Source organism: Carcharhinus amblyrhynchos, chromosome 1, assembly GCF_965287045.1.
Source record: "Carcharhinus amblyrhynchos chromosome 1, sCarAmb.v2.hapA, whole genome shotgun sequence".
NCBI lineage: Eukaryota > Metazoa > Chordata > Chondrichthyes > Carcharhiniformes > Carcharhinidae > Carcharhinus > Carcharhinus amblyrhynchos.
This window is the reverse complement of record NC_137324.1, coordinates 72,815,461-72,837,814: the sequence shown is the minus strand read 5'-3', so window position 1 is coordinate 72,837,814 and position 22,354 is coordinate 72,815,461. Positions and strand designations below refer to the sequence as shown.

General features: G+C 41.1%; 1 protein-coding gene across 2 annotated transcripts in view; it reads right to left on the bottom strand.

Annotated features, from left to right (window-relative positions):
• asah1b (N-acylsphingosine amidohydrolase (acid ceramidase) 1b) overlaps positions 1 to 22,354 on the bottom strand; it is a 34,269-nt gene that overhangs the window by 5,411 nt on the left and 6,504 nt on the right. For both annotated transcript variants that reach the window (XM_080186799.1, XM_080186789.1), the window contains exons 3-13: positions 21,183 to 21,273; positions 18,385 to 18,471; positions 17,302 to 17,380; positions 13,547 to 13,621; positions 13,103 to 13,148; positions 11,265 to 11,409; positions 5,714 to 5,768; positions 4,857 to 4,938; positions 4,411 to 4,542; positions 4,169 to 4,292; positions 2,650 to 2,706 (exon numbers count right to left, since the gene is read on the bottom strand). In XM_080186799.1, coding sequence (XP_080042925.1) covers positions 2,650 to 2,706; positions 4,169 to 4,292; positions 4,411 to 4,542; positions 4,857 to 4,938; positions 5,714 to 5,768; positions 11,265 to 11,409; positions 13,103 to 13,148; positions 13,547 to 13,621; positions 17,302 to 17,380; positions 18,385 to 18,471; positions 21,183 to 21,273 — 973 coding nt within the window. The remainder of the gene's footprint in view (positions 1 to 2,649; positions 2,707 to 4,168; positions 4,293 to 4,410; positions 4,543 to 4,856; positions 4,939 to 5,713; positions 5,769 to 11,264; positions 11,410 to 13,102; positions 13,149 to 13,546; positions 13,622 to 17,301; positions 17,381 to 18,384; positions 18,472 to 21,182; positions 21,274 to 22,354) is intronic.

Genomic DNA, 22,354 nt, shown 5'->3' with positions numbered 1-22,354 from the left:
GAGACTTGGACAAGTTGCAGAGCTGGGCCGAGAGGTGGCAGATGGAGTTTAACGCGGAAAAGTGTGAGGTAATTCACTTTGGCAGGAATAACAGATGTGTAGAGTATAGGGCTAACGGTAGGACTCTGAATAGTGTTGACGAACAGAGGGATCTAGGTGTGTTTGTGCATAGATCCCTGAAAGTTGGAATTCAAGTTGATAAGGTTGTTAGGAAGGCATACGGTGTCTTGGCGTTTATTGGTAGGGGGATTGAATTTAGGAGCCGCAGCGTCATGTTGCAACTGTACAAAACTCTGGTGCGGCCGCACTTGGAGTATTGTGTGCAGTTCTGGTCCCCACATTATAGGAAGGATGTGGAGGCATTGGAGAGGGTGCAGAGGAGGTTTACCAGGATGTTGCCTGGTATGGAGGGAAGGTCCTATGAGGAGAGACTGAAGGATTTGAGGTTGTTTCCGTTAGAAAGAAGGCGGCTAAGAGGAGACTTTATTGAAACATACAAGATGATTAGAGGTTTAGATAGGGTGGACAGCGATAGCCTTTTTCCTCGGATGGAGAAAGCTAGCACGAGGGCGCAACATCGTGGGCCGAAGGGCCTGTTCTGCGCTGTAATGTTCTATGTTCTATAAATCTAAGCTCCCTAGTAATTGACTCTTCCACCCTGGAAAAAAGCTTCCGACTACCCACTCTGTCCATGCCTCTCGTAATCTTGTTGACTTCTATCAGATTGCCCCTCAACCTCCACCGTTCCAGCGAATACAAACCAAGTTTCTCCAACCTCTTGTCATAGCTAATAACTTCTTATATTCAAGAAGCAATCCAGCAGATACTCCCCTATTCTCAGTATTAAGCTGAGGAAAGCCATTTTTTCCAGGAAGATACAGAGTTCTATCCAACTATGTAAAAAAAAATCACAATTCTTTTCAAAAATTTGTTTTGTGCATTGATTAATGTGAGAAAATTTCATATCAGCCCCAAATCTGCCTTTTATTCATCTGAATTAGTGTTCATGCATTTTTTAGCTCTTTGATATTAGTGGTTGGTTAGAAATTTTTTTTCCGAACTAATTCCAAGACATGAATGCCTTTAGTCATGAGTTCAGTTTGACCTCCAACACTTGCTGCAAATTAAAAATTTGCAAGTCAGTAAGAAAATTGTGTGCTGGTGAACTATGTAAAATTGGAAATGAGGAAGTGTTAATGTGAAAACCACATACTTGCTCTAGACTGGAAAAGTAAGTAAGGGGCTTTGGACAATAATTTATGAGCAGAAAAAACCTAAATAGGACTCAAAGTGACTGGAGACTATCCAATATTATTAGCAATAATGACTGAAATAGGGCAAAAAACAAAATTCCACTTCAGGAGTTCCATCAATTTTTTCCATTAGTATTATTCAACATGAGCTTTACCAGTTTGATTTATCACAGAAATGAGGTTACGTACTACTAAGAACAACAAATGGACTTGAAGGGAAGCTTGATGAATGGAGCAAATCACTGTTGCTCTGAACTAAAACAAAAAAAAACTTGTCTGCTCGAGAAAATAAATCCTGACTCAAAAATGTAATTTATTGTTACAGCATTTTGTTGTAACTAATTGGGGAGAGGGAGAATACGATTGTGAGTGAGAGCATAAAACAACCATTTTAAAATTTGCATAATCATGGAAAGTGGCAGGACACATGGAGAGCACTTGATAAAGCACGTAATATTCTGGGTGTTATTAACAGGGGCATTGAGTGAAAGAGCAAGGCGGCTATGCTGAACTCAGACAAGACACTAGCTGGAACTCAGCTGGAGTACTGTGTACAGTTCTGGGTGCCACAATATAGGATGTGAATGCATTGGAAATAGTGCACAAGGGGTTCTAAGAGAATCCTTCCAGGGATGAGAAACTTCAGTTATGAGGATCAATTGGAGAGGTTGAAACTCTTATGCTTGGAGAGTAAAAAGCTGAGAGGAAATTCGACATACATTCAAAATCATGAGAGGGCTTGACACCACAGATAGGGAGAAATGATCTCCACTCGTAGAAGGATCAAGAACAAGAGGGCACAGATTTAATATGATTTTCAAAAGAAGAAAATATGATGTCCTCTCATACCACTTGTGGTTTGAGTCTGGATGAGCTATCTGGAAGTCTGACAGAGGCAGGTTCAATCAATGCATTTAAGAGGGCATTAGATGATTACTTGAATAGAAACAACGTGCAAGGCATGGGGACAAGGCAGGGAACTGTTGCTAATCCACAATGCTCGTTTGGAGAGCTGGTGCAAGGGGAGTATCTCTGGTGCAAGTGGTATTATCTCTAGACTTTTAATCCAGAAACTCAGCTAATGTTCTGGGGACCCAGGTTCAAATCCCATCACAGCTGATGGTGAAATTTAAAAAATGTCTGGAATTAAGAATCTACTGATGGCCATGAAACCATTGTCAATTCTCAGAAAAATCCATCTGGTTCACTCATGTCTTTTAAGGAAGGAAATCTACCATCCTTAATTGATCTAGTGTACATGTGACCCCAGAGCTGCAGCAACGTGACTGATTCTCAACTGCCCTGGGAGGGCAACTAGGGATGGGCACTAAATGCTGACCCACCAGAGTTGCCCATGTCCCATGAATGAATAAAAAAAAAATCAGTTTGTACTCACCTTATTGAGAACAGGTTTTGTTGTTAAAACATCATAAATAGTTTCTATGGAAATATTCTGAAAAAAAGTAATAATAAATGCATCCCATTACACTTTAATTAAGAAAGCCGCATCATCCCCAGAAAAACTATCCAGTTTATAGATATCTACAATTACCACATCTCCAAAACACAACATTGATTTGTCACGTGCCACTCAATCAAATCAATATGGAATAAAAAGTGTTCAAATGTTACCAACTCTGTCCGGAAAATTATTAGAAATTGCTAACTTTGCAAACGTGCATTTGTTTTTTGATAAAAATAAATACATTTTTAATTAATCTTTTTCCCAAATAATTTTGCACTGAATATTTTGTGGAAGGCTTTAAATTCTCTTGATCAGCTGAATGTGCATCATACAGGGTTAGGTTGATTGGCCATACTCAATCGCCCTTTAGTGTCGGGGGATAAGCATGGTAAATACATGGGGTTACGTGGGCCTGGGTGGAATTGTTGTTGGTGCAAATTCAATGGGCCAAATGGCCTCCTTCTGCTTTGTAGAGATTCTGTGATTCTACGATATACAGTTAAAGTCAACTCACATAGCATTGTTTCACTTTAACGTTTGCCAATATACGTGTTTAATGTTGGCAGTTTCATTTTAACATAGTTTGTCATAGACTTGCTTGTCCATGACCTGTCTGCTCAGATGACTTTTCTCAGTCTCTCTTCTTCCTGCTCCTGGCCTTGCCTACATCCCCTGCTGACTACCCCCCCCCACCTTCATTGTGTCTCCTGGGCTTGCTGACTTCCCATTCTGTCCTCATTTGTCAAGTTAGCCCTCCCCCCACCCAAGTCCTTGGAGTCTGTTCCTCAGTGACTCCTGGAGTCCCTCCGAAACTTGTAAATATATCCTTGTACTCCATCTACTGGCAGAGCCTGGTCAGTGAAGGCAGCTGCTAACTACACTAACCAATTACTGCCACCTGATGGCGCCTGGTCAATCTAAAAGTACTGATGAGAAGATGAACTCTTTGTAGGAGAATTTAGTTGGTGTAAACACATTTTATTTTACAAGTTATTTCAGTTAGAATACTGAGTGCTGCATATGTCTGGTATGTAGTATTTCAACTTGCTTATTGTTTTTCTCTGGGCAGGAATTGTCCGAAGTAACCTAACTTTGACTTTCCTGTGGGAACTTACAATTCACTTAAAATTGCAATTTTTGCCAATGCAACTACAACTCAAGCAAGGACTTACTGAACCCATATAACAGATGGAAATGGAAACCAGGCCAAAGTTCCCTGCAAATTAGGGGCAGATATAGGCCATTCAGCCCCTCGGGCATGCTCCTTCATTCGATAAGATCATAGCTGATCTGTGTGTGCTTTCCACATTCCCATGCAACCCTGATCAGGAGTGAATTTATTTATACCTATGTTTGGGAGTTCGGAAGACAACGATTTCTTGCATAGACTGCTTAGCTTCATAGATTATAACCCAGGTGTCACTAGTGTCAGTTACCAATAAGGACTTACAGCTTGAGTTGTTTGATTCATGCATTTCATTGCAGGAGTTCTACGATTATCAAGAAACAGTGGATCCTTCCAGTGGTCGTAGTTTGTTTCCAGTACATACCAGGTACCCTGCTTGAGGTTAAGCCTAGTTTGTACAAAAAACATGAATTAACATCAAACACCAGCAACTTTACCATGAAGCCATGTTGCACTTATTTTAAAACATAGACCATACAGTAGCCTGACCATTGTGACTGACTTACTCCCAGATATCCAGGCTAGCTGTCCTTGAGCGTGTGATTACACAGCCTTCCTCTGACTTGTTGCCACCTAGTATGAAGTAAGCAGGTGCCAGCAGTTTTGTTTTGGCTAATTGGTCCTTGGCTTGTGTGTAACTGCAAGAGGGAAGTTTGGCAAGTAAACGCATTTCATCAAATTCAACTCAGACAATTTACTGATTCTCTCATAAAACAAAGGTCTGCATTGTGAAAAATGATGTTTATTTCACACTGCTGATAGAGATACTCAGCTTGTTGCTTTAGCATTTGGATCACAGAAGGGATTGCCTTTGAAGGGATTATTTCAGGATTGAAAAAAACTATAAATTTCATTTCCATATTCTGAAATAGTTTACTGAAGAAGCGTGCAGAAATCAGGTTGAAAAATTGCTATTTTCAAAGTACAATGTAATCTAAGACAGTCACTGTACCTGGTAGCGTTCTCTAACACCGATCGGGTGAGGAAACCCATCCACATACCATCCCTTTTACCCAATATCCATTCAATGATGCCTACAAATCAAAACAGTATGGACTTAAAAAGGTTATAATTTGTGAATGTCAAATTGAAGTTTAATTTTTAATATGAAACATTGTGTTTACACTTTCCCAAATAAAATAAAATTATGGTACTTAGATTTCTACTTGGAACTTGGTCATGGAAGGAAACTCCCAAGAGGAGAGTGGCAATGATGTCCTCTCCACATCCCTGAAGAGGTCAAACATATCTACCGACTCTTGGGAGACCCTGGCTAGTGACAGACCAAAATGGAGGAGGTTCATTCAGGAAGACGCTGAACATGTTGACAGACTTAGTTGAAAATGTAGAAGAGGTGGAGACAAGGCGCACAAAGCTCCAAACAATCCAGCTATACAAGCCTGCAAAGCTCCACCTGCCCTGCATGTGACAGAGTCTGCAGATTGGGCACTGAATTTATCAGCCATCTCAGAACCTACTGAACTGGGCAGAAGCAAATTATCCTCAATCCAGCGGAGAAAATGCTGGATAATCTCAGCAGGTCTGGCAATATCTGTAAGGAGAGAAAGAAGCTGAAGTTTTGAGTCCAGCTGACCCTTTATCAATCCAGAGGGGCTGCCTAAGAAAGGGAGTATACTTTGATTATTTAATTTCAGTGGCATGACAGCAGGCTGTGGGACTCATTATTTTAATTTAAACAAAAGTCAGTTTGTGAAGAATATTAGTCATCTTAAAATACAAAGAATGTTAGAAAAAATAAAGTTCTGCTGAAATAATTTAAGTCTGAATGTTAATTAGACTGTTAATTACCAATATATCCTCCATCAATGCTGAAACGCTCATTCATTGTAAGTGTGAACATCTTCTGTAAAGACAAAAACTTGGTTACCAATCATAGCAAGATCCTCAAACTTTCACCTTGTGATTATTTCAAATTATTTTAATATTGCTGTTAGCAATGACTTGTAAATGGTTAGAGGCAGCACCTTAAATTGATAACCTTATTCAGGCCAAAGACTGGCTACAATGAGAAATAGAAAACTTTCCAATAGGAGGTACTTTTATTGAGGTTGTGGCACAGGTCAATTTTTTTTTTGGATGAGATTTAGCAGGATGATGCCAGGGCCAAGAAGTTATACTCAGCACAAAAATACTGAACAGGCTGTGGCTCCCTTCTCTAAAAAAAAAAGCTGAGGATGACCTTGTAGAGTTCTTAAAATTATGAAAGGCTTTGATGGAGTAGCCATGGAGAAATCTGTGCAAGTGTCTAAGGTCAGAGGTCTCAAACAGTCTTTTCTGGAGAAAGTTTACCCAAAATGGTTAGAACGTGGAACTCAAGAGATAATTGGTGTACTGCCTTCCTGATATCAGCGTCAAGGATGCCATGGAGCAGCTGTGGGACACCCTTCTAAGGTGAACAGCCAGCGATTGTGGTCCACACTGGTACCAACAACAACAACAGGAAGAGGAATGAGGTACTGAAAAAAGATTTTATGGAGTTAGGAAGGAAATTAAAAAGTAGGACCTGAAGGGCAGTGATCTCATAATTGCTCCCAATGCCATGTGCTGATAAGCATAGGAATAAGAGGATTGAGTGATTGAACATGTGGCAGGAGAATTGATGTTGGAGGAAGGGCATCAGGTTTCTGAGGCATTGGGACTGGTCCTGGGACAAGTGGAGGGCATTACATTGTAACAGATCCAGAACTAATGTCCTTGCAGGGAAATGTACTTGTGCTGTTGGGAAGGATTTAAGCTAGCTTGTTGGGGGGAGGGGGAAATCAGAGGGGTAGCCCAGAAAACAGCAAGTGAATAGGCAAAGTCAGAGTAGGGGAAAAAGTAACAAAGTTTAAATCAGGGTTACCCGACGCCTACATGAATGCACAGTGTATGGTAAATAAAATTGGGGAATTAGAGGTTCAGATTGTAATGTGGAATTATGATGTGGTGATTGCAGAGGCTTGACTCAGAGAAAGGCAGGATTGGGTGTCAAATATTCCTGAGTACAAGATAGGAAAGGAAGAAAAGAAGAGGGGTGATGGTATTGGTTGAAGAGAGCATTGCAGAGCTGGAGGAAGAGTATGTCCCAGAGAGTTCAAGGACAGAATCTATTTGGATGGATCTGAGGAACAAAAAAGGTGCAATTATATTGCTCAGTGAAGTCTATAGACTGCCAACAAGTGGACGGATGTAGAGGAACAAATCTACAGGAAAATTCTAGAGAGGTGCAAACAACGTAGACTCATTGTAATGGGGGATTTAAATACCTGAGTATAGACTTAGATAGAGGTTGTGTAAAGGGCAGAGAAGGGCAAAGTTCCTCAATTGTATTCAGGAGGATTTTCTCCAGTAGTATGTGGCTAGTCCAACAATAAAGGATGTTTTGTTGGACCTGGTTCTTGGAAATCAAGTGTCAGTGGGGGAACATTTAGGAGACAGTGATCATTATATCGTAAGGTTCAGGATGATGATAAGTAAAAGGACAATGGGCAAACCAGAGTAAGAATAATTAACTGGGGGAAAACTGACTTTGTTGGAGCAAAAATGGAGTTGGACCAGATAGACTGGAACCAAAGATTAGTGGGAAAAACTGTAGCTGAGTTATGAATTTCCTTCAAAAAGAAAATGGTTTGCGCATAGTCCAGGCAAATTCCCTCAAAAGGGAAAGGTAGGGAAAACAAATCCAGACCTCCCTGATAAAGAAGAAAACATGTGCTTATGACAGATGTCAGATAGAAAATACAACTGAGAACCAAGAGGAATACAGAAAATTCAGAGGGAAGGAGAAAAAGCAGATTTGAGAAGCAAAGAAGGATTGCGAGAAAAGACTGGCAGCCAACATAAAGGGCAATATCAAAGTCTTCCAGAGGCGCTCAAATAGCAAAACAGTGGTAAAAGGAGGAGTGGGGCCGATTAGGGATGAAAAAGGGGATATACACATGAATCCAAGGAGTGCGGCTGAGGTATTAAATGAATATTTTGCACTTGTCTTTAACAAGGAAGCAGAGGTTACCCAGGCCATAGTGACAGAACCAGGAAACTGTAACAAAAAAGGTTCACAACTGATACAGGAAGTATTGGATAAACTGTTGGTACTTAAAAGTTGACAAAGCATCTGGACAGGATGAAGTGCATCCGAAGATATTGAAGGAAGTAACTGGAAATTTCAGGGGCAATGGTCACAATCTTCCAGTCTTCTCCAGACTCGGGGGAGGAAACAGAGGATTGGAGAATTGCAAGTGTTACATCCTTGTTTAACTGACTGATTCTTGCAATTTTTTTGAACATCAGTAGTGGGGAAGCTTTTAGAAACAATTATTGGGGATAGAATTAGTAGTCACATGGAAAAATGTGGGTTGATTAGGAAGAGCCAGCATGGATTTCTAAAGGCAAAATAGTGTTTAACTGATTTGGAGGATTTTGAAGAGGTACATATATTTCCAAAAAGCATTCAACACAGTGTCACACCGCAGGACTTGAGAAAAGTTATAGCTGTGGAATAAAAGGGGCAGTAGCAACATAGATATAGAATTGGCTGAATAATAGGAAACAGAGTAATGGTTACTTTTTGGGCTGAGAAAGCTTTGCAGTTGAGTTCTCCAAAACAGACCCCTTGCTTTTCTTGATATATATTAAATGATCTAGAGGGGACAGTTTCAAAGTTTGCAGGTGCTCCAAAACTTGGAAGCATTGTGAGCTGTGAAGAGGTCAGTATAAAACTTCAAAAAGACATAAACAAATTGGTGGATTGGGCCAATAGGTGGCAGATGAAGCTCATTGCAAAGAAACGTGAGGTTACGCATTTTGGTAGGAAGGACATGGAGATATAATACAAAATGGTGAATACAACTCTGAAGGGGTCTTTTGGAGAGTCAGTGTAGACCTGATGGATCTGAATAGCCTCCTTTTCAACTGCAGGGATTCTATGGACATTCTAGACTGTATAAATTTGAAGTAATCAAAAACCTACTGCTCGTATCCCCACTCATCCCAAGGTCATTAACTTATCACCCCAATGTTTGCTAAGCTACAATGACTTTCAGCCAAGCCACATTTTGATTTTAGAATTCTCCTCCTGTTCTTCCCTGAATCACTATGGCCACTGCCACTCTCTTTTGGTAATCTCCTCCAACCTGTCAACCTCACAAATGTTTGCGTTCATCTGATTTTAATAATTCTCTGGTGAATAACTCAGTCCCCAAAGTCTGTCCAGCATCTCTGACTTCCAAGTCAGGAGTGTAATGGAATAGTCCCCGCTTTGCCTGGATGAGTGCAGCTCCAAAAACACTCAAGAAGCTCAAGACTATCCAGGAAAAAACAGCCCATTTGATCAGCGCCCCATCCAACACCTTAAACATTCACTCCCTCCACCATCAGTGCTTGGGGCCAGCAGTATGTACCATCTCCAAGGTGCACTGCAGCAACTCAGAGGCTTCTTCAGAAAATTCCCCATGACCTCTAACGATTGGAAAGACTTATGGGAACACCGGCATCTGCAGGTTCCCCTCCAAATCATACTCCATCCCAACTTGAAACTATATAATTGTTACTTCACTGTCAATGGGTCAAAAGTTGCTCCTCTCTCCCTTCCTTTGGATGTGATTATATCAAATGGACTGCAGTGGTTCAAGGCTGTGGCTTGCCATCACATTGTCAGGGACAACTAGCAATGGGTACAAATGCTGGCCTTGTCAGTGATGCTGACAATAAGAATTAACAATAGGTTTTTGGTCATCTGACTTTATATCTGCCACATCGTATTTTGTTCTAATAATATTCCTATAAAGCCCATTAGAAAGTTGGCCCAATTTATATTTTATCACTAGTAACTGGAGTGGAGCACCCAGACTCTCTCTACGATTGTAAATGGTGGTGAATCTCTGGAATTCTCTGCCCGTTGAGGTGGTGGAGGCTGCCTCACTAAATATTTTTAAGATGCGGGTTGATGGGTTTTTGATAAGAGAGGGGATTAAGGGTTATGGGGAGAGGGCGGGAATGTGGAACTGAGACACGACAGATCAGCCATGATCTTATTGAATGGCGGGGCAGGCTCGAAGGGCTAGATGGCCTACTCCTGCTCCTATTTCTTATAACATTACAATTTGCTATTAATGAGTCACTTGGTTATTCCAACTTGGAGCTACCGACTGTGCTTCAGCTATCAAAAGGAAAATCAATTGTATGTCAAGAATTTTACATAAGAACATAAGAACATAAGAAATAGGAGCAGGAGTAGGCCATCTAGCCCTTCGAGCCTGCCCCGCCATTCAATAAGATCATGGCTGATCTGTCGTGGCTCAGTTCCACTTTCCCGCCCTCTCCCCATAACCCTTAATCCCTTCTCTTATCAAAAACCCATCAACCCGCTTCTTAAAAATATTTAGCGAGGCAGCCTCCACCACTTCAACGGGCAGAGAATTCCAGAGATTCACCACCCTTTGAGTGAAGAAGTTCCTCCTCAACTCCGTTCTAAACCGCCTCCCCTTTATCTTGAGGCTGTGCCCCCTAGTCCTACTGTCTTTTTTGAGCGGGAAGAGTCTCTCCACCTCTATCCTATCCATCCCATTCATCATCTTATACGTCTCAATGAGATCTCCCCTCATTCTTCTAAACTCTAACGAGTACAAGCCTAGTTTATTCAGCCTCTCCTCATAGCTCAATCCCCTCAACTCCGGTATCAGCCTAGTAAACCTCCTCTGCACTCCCTCCAAGGCCAAAATATCCTTGCGCAGGTGCGGCGCCCAAAACTGCACACAGTACTCCAGCTGCGGCCTCACCAATGCCCTATACAGCTGCAGCAAGACCTCCCTACTTTTATATTCAATCCCCCTCGCTATGAAGGCCAGCATCCCATTCGCCTTCCTGACCACCTGCTGCACCTGCAAGCTGGGTTTTTGCGACTCATGCACAAGGACCCCGAGGTCCCTCTGCACCGTCGCCTGCTGCAGTTTTTCGCCACGTAAGTAATAGTCCTTCCTACCATTCTTCCTACCAAAGTGGACCACCTCACACTTGCCAACATTAAATTCCATTTGCCATTTCCTGGCCCATTCGCCCAGCCTATCTAGATCCTTCTGCAGACTCTCCACACCCTCCGCACAATTTGATAGTTCTTAAATCTCAAATTTCTAATCATCATTCAGGCCAGTTTGCTTTAAATTGTAGCTCATGCTATGTGCAGCCCCCCAACCAGAAACGCTGTTCCTGGGATTGCACTCTGAATATCACTGCCATATGTAGCAGTGCATCTTGACCTAAAGGAGATAAAGGAATAAGCTTTGGAGCAGCTCATCAGTCCTTGAAACTGAAATGGATTAGAAGGCAAAGATAGAAACAGGTTTAGAATTTCTCAATAACTTACAGGTCTCATGCCAGTCAACATTCCAACATATCCAGCAAAATTAGTGGATTTAAATACAGTTTTGTTGTTCCTTTGGAAATCTAGATTCACGGTTAGAGGTCGAAGATATTCTGGAATCCTCCAGCTACTGTTTTTGGAATCCCAGCTGCATGGAGAAAACACAAGCATGATTGATATTTAGGATCAAGTACCCCCCGCACCCCCAACACAAAAAACTGGCATAGCATTGGCACCAACTAAAAACAGCTCCCCGCCCTGCCGAAAAAGATCTAATTTTATTTTGACTCATTCAAGTGTTTGGACATATTTAGCAGATGTTTAACATCACATACAATGCCACACCTACTTGCCCAACAAAATCAATTTGTGAATATTGTTAAGATCTAGCCAAGACTTTCTTCAAGAACAGAAAGTCACCATAGTCCCAGGTGACTATAGACTGCTGTCTCCTTTGAGGGGGGAAGCTGACTGGTGATTTAACCTGAGAATCACCACTCCTCAGGCAAGGGGCAAGGTTACCTCCCGAGAAAGTAGAGGCCTTGGTGGGCTTTCCTAACTATACCATAAGTGTGGAGGGACCAGGACAGGATGTTGGTGACCTGGACACCTAGAAACTTGGAAGCCATTTCCTAGACACTTGGACTGTTTCCATTTCAGCCCCATTGATATTGAGAGGGGCATGTCCTCCACTATGTTTCCTGAAGTCGGTGACTTTCTCTTTTGTTTTATTGACATCAAGGGAGAGAATATTGTCTTTGCACCATTTCACCAGATTCTTTATCTCTTTCTTGTTCTCTGTCTCATCATCATTTGAGATCTGAAGATAGGATCTTCTGATCTTCGGAACCGATAGGCCAGTGTTAAACAAAAACCTCATATCACATTTGGCCTCTTTAAGCTGTTGAGAGGCTGGTTAGTGATTGTAGATACATAACCCAACGTAATGGATGCATACAATTGATCTGTTGAGGCAATTATAATTTTTTTAAAGTGCCTATTTCATTTTCTTCACCTCTTAACTGAGGCACGATTCGTTGCTAGTGTATGGCTCCACAAGGCTGGACACCTTCCGATGCGTCACCCAAGGAGCACACGATTACTAATCCTGTTTGCATACATACAGTGGACAGGAGCAGAAAATGTAGGTGACATTTCATTAATTCTGGAACTCTGGGACCAATGGTAACACCCCGATAATTGAGAATAGTTTAGCATGCAATTCTGGATGAACCATCTGGTTTAAACGGAAAATTAATTAGAACTAGTGCGGATTTCATAATTAAAAAAAACAGAAAATGCTCTATCCCCTGAGACAGAGGCGGAGAGAGCGAGAAAGAACAGACATGAATGCCATTTCTCTCTCTTTGCAGATGCTACCAGACCCACTAAACATTTCCAGCATTGGCAATATTTTACTTTTGTTTCGATTAGGATTCTAAAACTTGCTGAATAAAAAGCCAAAAGTGTGGTTCCCTGATATGAGACGCCATTACTAAAACCAATACTTCTCACACCTTCAAAAATACTATCATACCTAAGTTACCTCCTCATCTAGTGAGATTTATACAAAAGACACTGGTATACTAAGAAATAAAACATTCCCATGAAAAATTAAATAAATGTTAAAAGATATTGCTCTGTTTGTACTATAATACAAACCATTTCTGGTTTCAATTTTCTTCTTGTGATGAAACAGGTACAAAATCTAAAAGTGAATCTAACCATTTGATGCATGGATTCAAGCCGATAATATTAAATTGAACTAAAATTCACCTACCATTAGTACTATCCAGAAACGTTTTCTCCCCCCAGAAATATAAATCAAATCAGGTTCTTACCCAAGGAATAATCCAAAATCCAGATTTCTAGCGTGGTACAATCTCCCTGAAAGTCAAGGATAAATATGTTCAGTTCTACCACCAAATCAGCCTCAACAATGCAGGTAACATAGCTGGAATCTTCAAAATCCACTTAGTCCTGCAGCTTGTTTTTCCCTATCCCACAGTCAAGGAAAATAAAAGCCATCGTGTGTAGCAAGAACAGAAAAGACAATGGATCAAAGAAATGACCAGATTTTGTCGTTTGTGATGTTGTGCTTATCAGGGTGACATCAAGGGCTGTCCTGTAACCCAAACTGTGATTAAATAAATATTAAAATATTTGATAAGCATCTTGCTGTGAAGATATTTACTAGTTTTATAAAACAATTCAGTTAATTCCTTTAGCGCTCCCTGAGAAAACATGACCAACACAGCTGGTAGAGAAATCTTTTGCTGACATACCTGCTTTATCTTCAGCTACGAGTGATGTGCACACAGTGAATACTTCATAGAAGACATTAAATAACATCACTTCCCCTGAGAGAGGAAAAGAATAGTGATCAAGAAACTTGAAAGCAAATCTGCCAGTTTGACAATCCAGTTTAAATATCTTCTCAAGCTTAGCAAAGCCCCAGTAAAATTCCTCTTCCTCCTCCTCTTAACTTTTTAATGATCAAGGGGAGGAAAAATTGTTGGGAAAAATTACACTCCAATTTTTTGCCATACGTCACCATCAAGGACTTCAATGTCATGGATGGAAAACAGGATAATGGCAGCATCCACTACCTCGTCCCCCTCCCTCCCAAAAAAAAACTGTCTCAACAATGGACATGACTCCAACCTCAAGAGTACTTCAAACTGAAGTGACTCTTTGTGTTTCCAATACCCTGGCACCCTGGCAGTGCCAGCCTGTGCCCATGCCCAGCAGCACCTTGGCACTGCCCACCAGGTATCAGACAGTGCCACGGAGGTGTGGCCTAGGGCACGGCAATCAGTCTAGGATGGAGGGAGGGCAGCAATTGGGGGGCCGGGACAGGGGGCGGAGGGGGGTCAGCGATGGCCTGTGAATTGTTGTGGGGGCCACAATCAGGCTGTGGAGGGGCGGGGGCTTGGAGGGGCAGCATTGCAGGGGTCCCGGTCTGGCCAGTGATCAAGCTGACCAGCAAATGAGGAGACTGTCAGATTGGGGCCACTGCGCATGCGCAGAGTTCCAGAACTGTCAGACTCCGGCACAGATCGGGCCCACTCCCTGGATTTTAAATGATATTCACGACTGGGACCTCTGCAGTGCACAGAGTGGGGAGGTTCAAGTATGGAGTTGAACTGGGAAAACGGTCATGATGTAGAGCAGTTTTCTCACCAATTCAGTACTTTTGGGAGAATCGCCCCCATGCTTACAACATAAGTCAAAGATTCTGAAGTAACAGTTCACCTTTCCTTTATTGCGAGTATTAGGGATATAGAGTCATTGAGAATCATTACTATTGTTATGGCCAGTTCATATCTATTTTATAAATCTATGTAACAATCATGCTGCTGCAAAATTGTGTGAAACTGGCACATCTTGAAGCGAAGAAGTTACTTAAATGAGAAGATTACAGTCTAAGACCTGCATGCATCATTACCACCTGTTGTTACAGTTAATCTCGTGGAATGATTCAGGGATGAAACTAGAAAAACCAACAACTAATGGCCAGCTACGTCAGGAGTGAGGGCAACAAATTCTAAATCCGAATTCAGTGATAATGAGATGAGCTCTTGGTAAGCGGTTTATAATCATTACATTTTTAATTGAACTAAAATTTAAGCTTCGATCTCAAACTCTGTTAACAGCAAGACACGTTACAGCTAATGAGGGGTCAACTGCAAGTAGAGCAGATGTTAGATATTACGTGGTTGGGGGCTGACAGACCAGTTGAAGCTGGCTATGTCCAAAGAGATGTATAAAAAGAAACAGTTGTGTAAGCTGTAGTTCAAGCAGTGAGTCAGAGTCAGAGATTTACAGCATGGAAACAGGCCCTTCGGCCCAACTTGTCCATGCTGCCCTTTTTTTTAAACCCTTAAGTTCATCCCAATTGCCCCCATTTGGCCCATATCCCTCTAAATCCATTGTACCCATGTAACTATCTAAATTCTTTTTAAAAGATAAAATTGTACCCGCCTCTACTACTATCTCCGACAGCTTGATCCAGACACTCACCATCCTGTGTGAAAAAAATTGCCCCTCTCATCTTAAACCTATATCCTCTAGTTTTAGACTCCCCTACCTTTGGGAAAAATTATTGACTATCTACTTTGTCTATATCCCTCATTATTTTATAGACCTCTACAAGGTCATCCCTCAGCCTCCTATGCTCCAGAGAAAAAAGTCCCAGTTTATTAGCTTCTCCCCATAACTCAATTCATCAAGTCCCTAATAATATCCTAGTAAATCTTTTCTGCACTCTTTCTACTTTAATAATATCCTTTCTATAATAGGGTAACCAGAATTGCACACAGCACTCCAAGTATGGTCTTACCAATGTCTTGTACAACTTCAACAGGACATCCCAACTCCTGTATTCAATGTTCTGACCAATGAAACCAAGCACGCCGAATGCCTTCTTCACCACTCTGTCCACCTGTGACTCTACTTTCAAGGAGCTATGAACATGTACCCTAGATCTCTTTGTTCTGTAACTCTCCCCAACACCTTACCATTAACTGAGTAAGTCCTGTCCCGGTTCAATCTACCAAAATGAATCGCCTTGCATTTGTCTAAGTTAAATTCCATCTGCCATTCGTCAGCCCACTGGCCCAATTGATCAAGATCCTGTTGCAATTGGAGACAACATTCTTCAGTGTCCACTATGCCACCAATCTTGGTGTCATCTGCAAACTTACTAACCATGCCTCCTATATTGGCATCTAAATCATTAATATAAATGGCAAATAACAGTGGGCTCAGCACTGATCCCTGAGACACACCGCTGGTTAAAGGCCTCCAGTTTGAAAAACAACCCTCTACAACCGTTCTCTGGCTTTTGTCAAGAAGCCAATTTTGTATCCATTTAGATATCTCACCGTGGATCCCATGAGATTTACCCTTATGCAACAACCTACCGTGCGGTACCTCGTCAAAGGCCTTGCTAAAGTCGATGTCAACAACATCAACTGCACTGCCCTCATCTACCTTCTTAGTTACCCCTTCAAAAAACACAATTAAATTTGCGAGACATGATTTTCCACTCTCAAAGCCATGCTGACTGTCCCTAATCAGTCCTTGCATCTTTAAATGCCTGTAGATCCTGTCTCTCAAAATACCTTCCAACAATTTATCCACCAGGTCAGTGAGGCTCACTGACCTGTAGTTCCCAGTGTTGACAGAATGAGTAAAGGCTTCCAAAATGGGAACCTGGAGAATGGACATTCAGTGTTGAAGGTGGTGGTGATGATGGTGGTGCCAGTACACTAGCTATTATTTGCAAGACATATGACGTCTGAAGTAGAACGAACCACACAAACCTAAAAATGGCAGCTCGGCTGTGGAGGATTCAAATGTTGGGTGTTAACTTGGGCAAACGTCAGCAGGAAGGGTCACGCCGTTTGCTCAAAATCCCTTGTGAAGAAAGACTCAAATTGATAAAATCAGGGATGATTTTGGGAATAGAAGTTTGAGACTGTAGTCACAGCAGAGTGAAAGGGAGCATGCAGTGAAGTAAGAAATGTGGCTGACTATCTAAGACACAAAGAAGGGCAGGAAGAAAATGTTAAAATAAGGCGGCCCAGAGCAACTTATATTCTTAGATTTAAAGCTTTATTTCCCTGAGGGGAAAATTGAGGACTCTGAGCTGAGCCAAATAAAAATCAGAGGTACCAATAACAAAAATGGTTATTGGATTGAGGAAAGAGAGATTAGTTAGTAGTTTCAAAATTAGCCATGGATAGAGGTGAGAAACTAGTTAAAATCAAAGCAGTTCCCCTATAAGAGTAATAATGAAAAACCTGAGAGAAAGCAATTAACCTTCAAAGTTACAATTGTTTGACAAATCTCAATTCTTTGGGCAGGTATCAGACATAATAGCTGGAGGAAACACAATTGGTTTGAGTACATGAGACAATATTGGTAAGTCACAACGGTTACATTAACAGATTGTACCACATAATGCAATCTATTCTAAGAATAAACCAACAATTGCTATGGCAAATTACATTTATTGTACAAGTGAATATCATACCCAAGGGTACGCCTGACACATCTGCAATGCCCTTTAATTCTTCATTAAATGGGTAAGGAAGCGTATCGACAAGTGGAGCCTGGAAGAAAAATAACATTTTAGAATTTTTGCACAACATCAAAATTGGAAAATGTAGAGGATTATTTTGTCAGATTTAATCTGCGCATTTCTCTATTCAAACTGAACACTGAGCGACAACTTAATTCAAACTGACTCAGCTTAAAATTAGTTTAATAAAGAGATGTTGGAATTCAAGTCAATTGATAAATAGAATGACAGTATTTGAACAGTTGATGGTAGCAGATTCTTACATGGTCTATCTGATAGCTTCTATAGCCAACATTAGACACTCAAAATTTCATGGTTGCTTGAGGACCATGGTGTAGAGTTTCTGCTTTGGGCACAACCTGCTATTCCATCCAAATTGAGCACATTTTAAGGAATGTTTCCCCACTCCTCCATGTGTTTCTGCTCAAACTAATTTACATATGCATAAAATTGTGATAAATGGTACAATCAAATCGCATTTTAAAAGGAATTTTCAAAATACTCAATATATTTAATAATATAAATTTGCAAAGTTTGGTTAATGAAAATTAGTTATTGAAAAATAATAAATTCAGTATGAATTCACCACCCAATTCAAAATGATTTAACGTACAAGAACTATTTTCTAGTTAGACTGAGGTGCAATGCAAGTTCAAAGATAAATTATACTCAAAACTTTTCAAAACATATGAAATGTTCTTGTACTAAGAGTCAACTGAATTTTTGGAACCTCTGAAGGCCTATAAATTTGTGCAATTAGTACCCCGGGGGTTGTGCCCAAATTGGAGATGGGGCCTGCTGCTACTACGATATTTTAAAACTAACAAAAAGTATCACAGAGGAACTCAAGTGCAATGAATGCAATTTGCGTTTAAAATTCTGTGAGCTTTTACACGGGTTGTGCCAACATAGCTGGAATGTTAATGGAGCTATGTGGGAACTCCTGGTCAAATGGCCAGTTACAGAACAGTCCCAGATCATTTTCAAAGATATAAACCTTGTGTTTGGGAACCAAAAATCAAAACACATTCTTACCAAACCTTTATCCACTATTTCAATCAATGACCCACTTGGAAAGAAATCTTTTGCCAAATTTTTGATCACTTGGATTAAATTGGTCAGCTGAAATTAATCAGAAACATTGTTTTGTTAGATTACATTATTTGGGTGCTCAATAAAATTCCAAACTAGCTAAACAGCGTAACAGCAAAAAAGTGTTTTTTTGCCAAAATTCTGGTAGCCTTCTTCAGTTGGTCACTTTAGGGAGAGTAGAAAGTGACTGCTGGTGTTGGGAAGAGAGGGAAGGCGATTGGTGGTGTCAGGGAGGAATAGGGAGTGATTGGTGGTGTTATTATAGAATGTGCACTTTAGATTTTTTACACTTATGCTCATGTATTCCAGAAAGTTGATTAAACTGATTTTATAGAAAAATGAAAGCAAATGTCAGTGATTACTGTAGATTTATATAAGGGGCAATTTCCGTGCCCCATTCACCATGGCGCAAATCCTGTTATGACCACTAACTCTCGCGAGAGGGCCATAAAATGATTCACACCACGGAGATCTCACCACCCAGCAAGGGTCTGAACCTGATTATCACAGATTTAAATAAATTTAAATGCTCCTAAACAGCATTACGCCATATCTTCGGATTTGCTGTACGACTCCGCCCCCACCGTTGGTGAATCACTACCAGTTATGATGACTATGCTGGGGGCTCAGAGATGAGTATAGTCCCGATTGATGAGGGAAATGGCCCCCACCCCACCCCCTAACCTGCTAGCAGTGCTAACCTGGGAGGAAGGAAGAGAGAGGAGGCTCAGATGTTTCGATGCCAGGACTGTCGGGGGAGGGGATCTTTAACTTCAATTTGAGATCAGGGCATCCTTTAAAAATGGTACCCCTACCTCCACTGGAGCTGGCCTTGTCGGCATCTTTAGGCTGCACGCTTCATGAATGACGGCTCAAAACACGCCCCCTTCTTTTTTTGACAAACTGGAGAGAAAACCTAACTCGTTCTCTGGGGTGACATACGCTGACTTTCAGTCAGAACCTGACAGCTTGTCATCTTTTGGGCAAGTCCCATCCATAGAGCCTTCCCCACATACCAAACACCTCACAGCACTTTACATGTGCTGGTTAGGTGCATTGAACCAAACAGATGCCGGACTGTGGCAAATGGGGGAATTTCACAGTAACTTCATTGCAGTGTTAATGTAAGCCTTACTTGTGACTAATAAATAAACTTTAACTTTCAATAAAGCACATTTGAAGTGCAGTCACTGTTATAATGTAAGAAATGCGGCAAAACAAACAGAAATACAATAATGACCAGAAAATCTGCTTCATGTGCTGGTGCTTGAGAAATAAATATTGGCTACAATACTAGGGATAGTGCCACAGGATTTTTGATGCCCACCTGAGGGAACAATTCTCCCAAGCTCCACCAGTGTGTTTGATAATGGGCACAGTGGGAGAATATGGCAGAATGGCCAGAAAACAGATTCACATTGGCATAAAATTAGAGTGGGATCTTCCACTGGTGCACACCACGGTGAGTCAGAAAACCGCTAGAGGAACGGTGTGACCCCCCTGCCCCACCCCCACCACAAACACCAGGTTCTCTGTGGGAAAACATGCCAGTATGAAACACTGCACTACGTGACATGCAGATGTCAGGTCTCATCTGAACAAAGCCTGGGGCTGCCCTCTGAATTCAGGATGGAGGGCACCTGCAATGCTGGAACATCATAGCTGTGGTCGCGGGTCCATCTGCAGATGGATGGTCCAGGTGTGCTAGAAGGCTCCATCTTCCAGCCTCAATGTTTCTGAAGACCCATCTTTGTTCCGAGGAGGTCCATCATCTGGTCTCAATGTTCCAGAGATCCATCTTAATTTTCAGAGGTCCACCTTTTTCCTTCATCAGTAGGTCAGTGTGGTTAGGCACCTTTTCAATATGGCACCCTGACATGACAGCAAACTATATGCCATCCAGGCCTGCCCCACCACTGAATACACGTAAAATACCTGGACACATAATTAATGAAGTTGGGCCGGAAGATTTGGCGTGTTTTCTTGTCAGCCACTATAACAGGAAATACTATGTTCCCTCACCTGAAACAGGACGTAGTCTCAAATTTGGAGAATTCTACCCAGGTCTTGGTTTAATGTCTCATTCATAAGCAAGGACATCGGCCTAGGCTTGTGCGCTCAGGTCTAATGTGAGGTACCATTACCTCAGTGGTACAACTGAGTCATGGCAGGCAAGGGCTGTAACTTTACTAAAAATATGGTTACACACCTTCTGACTTGAAGATAATTAAAGTTAACCAGGTCCTAACAGGAATTATATTTACCATCACTATGCAAATATTATTGCTACGATGATCCCTATCGTTGGCTGTTATTTAAAAATGTTCAATCCACGATAGATCTATTCTAGTAAAACTTGTTCCTATCCCTATTCCAATCTTTCTCCATCAGTCTACTTGCTTATCTCCTGTCCTCTGCGGTATAATTCCTTGGATGTTGGATGCTCTCTGGTATCCAGTGGCCAGTATTCAGGGGTAATCTGAGATAGCAAATGTTTTACTTGTTTGGTTGTAAGAAACCTGTGTTGTCATAGAACAGCAACAAACATTTTTACCTGGGATGGGGGATAGAGGTGCTGGCTAACAACCAGTTGGTAACTAAAATCTATTTCATGGCCTTTAACACCATGCTGGAAGACATGTTAGCTTTGTACTGGGAAGTTCAAACCTGGCTCTTCCTGGTTTGTGTAACTCACCTGCTATTGATGAACAAAATATCAACATAAAATGACAGTTACATACCTCCACTTTCTTATCATTAATCAACTGGTTCCATCTTATACGGGGAGCAGAATCAAGACTTATCTTGTACCAGGGAACAATGCCTTTGAACCTGTGAACAGACACACATGCAGTATTACAATGTGGGATTAATCAGGAAAATGTTAATTCCACAGTAGATACTGACGTTACCATCAGAGACCTTTAAGCAAAAAAAAATCCAATATATTTTTTGATTATACTGCAGTGACTTTCAGGAACACCTTACTTAAAAGGGAAATACTCGCTGAGACCAAGAAGACGTTGTTTACTCAAAATAAGGAAGATTCTAATTCTTGAATTAGACTTCATAAAAAATTACAGAGGTGTAGTGGAGCAGTTATAAAAAGCAGACATTTTGAATGTTGAGAGTACTTAGTGTTAAAACTGATGTTGCCAAAATGCCATGGTCACCTTTAACAATGCTTTGGTTGATAGGTTCAGAAACTCATCAGAGGCTAACAATGGGTGTTTTTCATAAGTTCATAAGATATAGAAACAGAGTTAGGACATTCAGCCCATTGAGTCTGTTCCACCATACGATCACGGCTGATATGTTCCTCATCCCCATTTTCCCGCCTTTTCTCCATAACCTTTCAACCCATTACCCAATTAAAGATCTGGCTAACTTCTCAAATTTACTCACTGTCCCAGCATTTGCCAGCTTTTCACTATCAGATTGAATCCAAATACAAGACACAATTTAGTAACCCAAAATCTGTGAATAGACTAATAAGTTTTAGAAGAAACGGTTGTATTGCATTCTTATTGACATGGGTTGCTGTGGTTTAGCATGGAGATGGTGATGTAGTGCTATTATCACTGGACTAGTAATCTAGAGACTCAGGATAATATTCTGCAGATGTGGATTTGACTTTGAAATCAATAAAAATCTGGAATTAAAATATCTACATAAGAAAATATCTAATGATGACCATGAAAACATTCTTGAATGTTGTAAAAACCCATCTAGTAACTAATGTCCCCTTTATGGAAGGAAATCTGCCATCCTTACTTAGTTTGGTCTACATGCGACTCCAGATCCACAACAATGTGGTTGGCTCTTAAATGCCCAGCAAGCCACTCAGTTCAAGGGCAGTTAGGGATGGGTAATAAAGGCTGTGCAATGCCCACATCCCATGAAAGAATTAGCA